The sequence below is a fragment of the Propithecus coquereli genome, unplaced genomic scaffold, assembly GCF_000956105.1.
Source record: "Propithecus coquereli isolate 6110/MARCELLA unplaced genomic scaffold, Pcoq_1.0 Scaffold42, whole genome shotgun sequence".
Lineage (NCBI taxonomy): Eukaryota > Metazoa > Chordata > Mammalia > Primates > Indriidae > Propithecus > Propithecus coquereli.
In genome coordinates, this window is record NW_012149952.1 from 4,008,087 (window position 1) to 4,013,118 (window position 5,032).

The window sequence follows — 5,032 nt, forward strand, 5'->3', positions numbered from 1 at the left end:
TGAACAGAAAAGGAGAAAGAGATGGAGAAAGACAAGTGGAGAACTGAAGAGGAATGAAGAGACAGGCAGTTGGGTGACAGAGAAAATCATTCTAAAAAATAGATAAATGAAGAGGGATGAGGGTGGTAAGCAAGATGGGCTGGAAGAGAAGGAGGCTTGAAGATGAGAGCCAGGGAGGAGAGAGAGGGAAACAAACCCACAAATCGCCACGGGCCTAGGAGAAATAGGCCAAGAGATGGTGAGAGACACAGAAACTAGAAGATCTAGACAATCTAAAAGCCTAAGAGACTCTTCGAGAGGCACGGGATGCTCTCAGTTGAGCCCAGAATGTGTGGGCAGTTTGTAGCCTGATAGGAACGCTCTGCTTTTTGTTGTTCTGTCCTGTTCTGTGGATCACTGACTCACGTCACAGTAGCCCTCCAAGGCCTTCTCATTCTCCCTCCTAGAACAGGAGGGTGATGCAGCCTTAGTGTCACCCAGCCCGGGTGTTTAGCAAGGAGTGATGTGCACTCCCCACAGGCTGCTGTTTCTGTGGGAAGTAACTCTGCCAGTTCACAAGTTCTTCCTCACTTGAGACCTGAAGCCTCTACCTGGTTCTAGTAACTTCCAGGTTTGGCCTGAGTGTCCCCCTCCCCCAACCTCCCTCCCACAGAGATTCAATCTCTGAACTGTTCCATGATGGCCCTTGAGAGATTGAAGGCGGAGTAGGTGGAGCATTGCTAATACTATTAAGAAGGGGAATTGTGGCCTTGTGAGTGGAATTTTTTCCAGATTATATATACCACAGTTTGTCTCTCTGTTTTCCCCATATAAGTCATCTCTTGTGGTAGGGGAAAAACTAGTTACTGTTTAGCTTCTTTGTACCAGGCTAGGTGATAAACATTGCAATGGTTTGAGATGGATATTGTCTTTCTTTTTTTATTTTTTTAAATAGAGACTGGGTCTTGCTCTGTCTCCCAGGCTGGAGTGTAGTGGTGTGGTATCATAGCTCACTGTAGCCTTGAAGTCCTGGGCACAAGTGATCCTGTTGCCTCAGCCTTCTGAGTAGCTGGGACTACAAGTGTGTGCCACCACGCCCAGCTGATTTTTCTTATTTTTATGTAGAGATGGGTCTTGCTATGTTGCCCTGGCTAGTCTGGAACTCCTGGCCTCAAGTGATCCTCCTTCCTTGGCTTCCCAAAGTGCTTGAATTACAGGCATGAGCCAGTGTGCCTGGCCTGTCTCCAAATGATGAAGCTGAGATTCAAATCCAGATCTGCCTGATTCCAAAGCCTTTACCAAGGAAGGCTTTGAACCCTTTTAAGATTATAAACCCCTTTAAGAATCTGAGTGGTGGACTTCCCTCCAGAAAATTGCACATTGAGGGTATGCTCTTTATTAATAGTTAGGACTTTTTCAGCTGAAAGTCAAAAGCCCAACTTTAAGCAAAAAGGCATTTTCTTGTGTAGCTAAGAGGAGAACTAAGCCTTAGGCATGAAATGATGCTGCCAGGCTTCTCCCCATCTCCATCTTTCTTTCTCCCTGTAGTTGCACGGTAGCCATCTTTGTGTGTGCCTCACTGTGCCCATGTGCAGGCTTTGTTCTAGGGTAGACTTCTAGGAAAGACTATAATGTTCCAGAACTACTACCAACAGCTCCAGGTTTATATCAAACTTGTCACAATAAAGTGAGAGCTTTTTTTCTCCTAGTAACCAAGTAAAATTCCAGAGAAGAGCCCTGATTGGCTCTGCTTGGGTCACGTGTCCACTCCCTAGGCCAATCGCTGGTTAAAGGGGGAATAGAGTACGCTGATTGGCTAGGCCTTTGTCGCTTGCCCAACCAGTAGGGGTTCTCTGGCTTAAAGGCCCTCAGAACTGTGGGGAATTGAGGAAGGGTTGTTCTCCAAAGGAACGTGGATACTGTTCTCAGAAAAGGGGTAAGGGGTTGTGCCAGTTAGGCAAAAATAATACATACATAACACTTGCAAAATTTTGCATTTATTTATTTAGAGACAGGGTCTTGTCCTGTTACCTGGGCTGGAGTGCAGTGGCATGATCATAGCCCACTGCAACCTCAGTCTCCTGGCCTCAAGCGATACCCCTGCCTCAGTCTCTCAAGTAGCTGGGACTGTGGGTGTTTGCCACCATGCCTAGCTAATTTTTTATTTTTATTTTTTTGTAGAGACCGAGTCTCACTCTTGTTCAGGTTGGTCTGGAACTCCTGGCCTCAAGTGGTCCTCCCGCCTTGGCCTCCCAAATTGCTAGGATTACAGATGTGAGCCATTACACCCAGCCAAAATTTTGCATTTAATCTCAACGTTCTGAAGCTTAGTGAGACCCAGATTAAAAATCCTTGCCTTATTCTTTTCATTATATCTCACCTCTCTTGTGTTATTTCCTCTTACAGCAAAGTTCTGCTGTTTATTGGCCATGCGACCCATACTCCTCTTTTAGGTCTCAGGTCAAACATTCCCTCCTTTGGGGATCCTTCCCTGACACCCAAGCATGGAAAGGCACCTTCTTTGGACCTAGTCCAGTGCTCGAGAACCAGCAGGCTTTTAACAGATATTTCAAAAAATGATTGAATGTCTTCTGTTCTCTTTCCCAAGCATCCAGAGGCTGCAAACCCAGTATAAACTTGTGTCCATCCCAGAGGTCACTGCAGGAGTCTTGAGGTACCCCGTGCAACACCAGTTCAACCAGGCCCCTGGCCACTTACTCTGTCATCTGCGGTGGTCCTGTACTGTGAACAAGGAGGAAAATTAGCTTTTTGAAGAGAAAGTAATTCCTTGTCGCAGGCACTGGCCTCCTACTCTGGAGGGGAATAGATGAGCTATTGGGCCCAGGTGATCGGAACCAAGGCCACTTTTGTGGTAGCATTGTGATTAGCAACATGCCTCCTCCCCGAACAAGGGAGGGCAGGGATCACCGAGACCACCACCGGGCTCCCCGTGAGGAGGAGACCCTGGAGAAATGGGACTGGAATTGTCCAGAGACGCGTCGCCTCTTGGAAGATGCCTTCTTCCATGAAGAGGGTTGTATCCGTCAGGGTTCTGAGGAGTGCCAGAAGTTTTGGACCTTCTTTGAACGCCTGCAGAGATTCCAGAATCTCAAGACCTCCAGGAAGGAGGAGAAAGACCCCGGGCATCCCAAGCACAGTATCCCGGCCCTGGCCGACCTGCCTCACGCTTACGACCCTCGGTACCGCATCAACCTCTCTGTCCTCGGCCCCGACCCGCGGGGCTGTCGGGGGCCAGGCAGGCGCCTGCCCCCAGAGAGAGTGTCTGAGTTCCGCCGCGCCCTGTTACACTACCTGGACTTTGGGCAGAAGCAGGCGTTTGGGCGGCTGGCCAAACTGCAGCGTGAGCGGGCAGCACTTCCCATCGCTCAGTACGGGACCCGCATCCTGAAGACGCTCAAGGAGCATCAGGTGGTGGTGGTGGCTGGTGACACGGGCTGTGGCAAGTCCACTCAGGTGCCCCAGTACCTGCTGGCTGCCGGCTTCAGTCACGTGGCATGCACCCAGCCCCGGCGAATCGCTTGCATCTCACTGGCCAAGCGTGTTGGCTTTGAGAGCCTCAGTCAGTACGGCTCGCAGGTGAGTGGGACGTACCAGGTTTCCCATTTTTCCAGCGTGACCTTGGGGAATAGGTTGCTTGTCCACATAGCAGTTTCAAGCACTTATCCTTTGACCTAGCAGTGATTCTTCTAGAACTTTATCTACAGATTGGCTTCTGTATTGGCCAAATGACAAAGGTACGAGCATTACCAGGCTAGTACTTTCACAGCCAAAATTGGAAACGTCCTAAATGCTCATCAGTCTTTTTGTTTTTCTTTAAAGAAACAGGGTCTTGCTCTGTCGCCGAGGCTGGGCTGCAGTGGCATAGCTCACTGCAGCCTCAAAAATCCTGGGCTCAAGTGATCCTCCCACCTGAGCCGCTGAAAGTGGCTGGGATTACAGGCGTGAGCCACCGTGCCCAGCAAAAAGCATTTAGAGTAGTTCCTGGCACATAGTAAGGGCTCAAAGAAAAGTTAATTACTATTGCTATAATTAATTAACATGTATACACCAGGCATTGTGCCAGATACTTTATGTGCATTATCACGTGGAATTCTCACAGCATCCAGGAGAAAAAAGTAGGTCTCTAAGGGATGGCATCGCCTGCCCAAGGTCGCAGAGGTGAGATTCAAACTCAGGCCCGTTGGACTCCGGAGTCTGATGCAGAGGCATGGCATTTGCTGAGATTTTCCATTTGGGCAGGGTGGGGGGCTAGTGCCCAGGCTCTGGGTCCTCTCCTGACAACACTTTGGGCCTTCCTCACGCCCTAGGTCGGCTACCAGATCCGCTTTGAGAGCACGCGTTCGGCAGCCACCAAGATCGTGTTCCTGACAGTCGGGCTGCTTCTGCGGCAAATCCAGCGGGAGCCCAGCCTGCCCCAGTACGAGGTCCTGATCGTGGATGAAGTCCATGAGCGGCACCTCCACAACGACTTCCTGCTGGGTGTCCTCCGGCGCCTGCTGCCCAAGCGGCCGGACCTCAAGGTCATCCTCATGTCAGCCACCATCAACATCTCGCTCTTCTCCAGCTACTTCGGCAGTGCCCCTGTGGTGCAGGTTCCTGGCAGGCTCTTCCCCATCACGGTGAGTGCTTCCTCCTCGCACATTCGGTCTCTGGCTGTCTCAGTCGGGTTAGTGTCGCTATAAAGGAATAACTGAGACTGGGTCATTTATAAAGGAAAGAGGTTTATTAGGCTCACGGTTCTGCAGGCTGTAGAAGCAGATGGTGCTGCCATCTGCTTGGCTTTCTGGTTAGGGCCTCAGACTGCTTCCACTCGGGCCGGAAGGTGGAGAGGAACTGGCTCGTGCAGAGATCACATTGTGGGGAAGGAAGCAGGAGAGGGGAGGGGAGTGCAGGCTCTTTTTAACAACCATCTCTCAGGGGAGCTAATAGATCAAGAACCCATGTACCTTGAGAGTGGCACCAAGCCATTCATGAGGGATCCAACTGCATGACCCAAACCCTTGCACTGGGCCCCACCTCAAACACGGGGGAT

At 50.5% G+C, this 5,032-nt stretch overlaps 1 protein-coding gene across 1 annotated transcript in view; it reads left to right on the forward strand.

Moving 5' to 3' along the window:
* Positions 1–2,728: 2,728 nt before the first annotated feature.
* The window catches only part of DHX34 (DEAH (Asp-Glu-Ala-His) box polypeptide 34), a 33,989-nt gene continuing 31,685 nt past the window's right edge, over positions 2,729–5,032 (forward strand). Inside the window, exons 1-2 of the mRNA XM_012653492.1 lie at positions 2,729–3,576; positions 4,308–4,619. Of these exons, the coding sequence (XP_012508946.1) occupies positions 2,872–3,576; positions 4,308–4,619 (1,017 nt within the window). The 5' untranslated portion in view covers positions 2,729–2,871. The remainder of the gene's footprint in view (positions 3,577–4,307; positions 4,620–5,032) is intronic.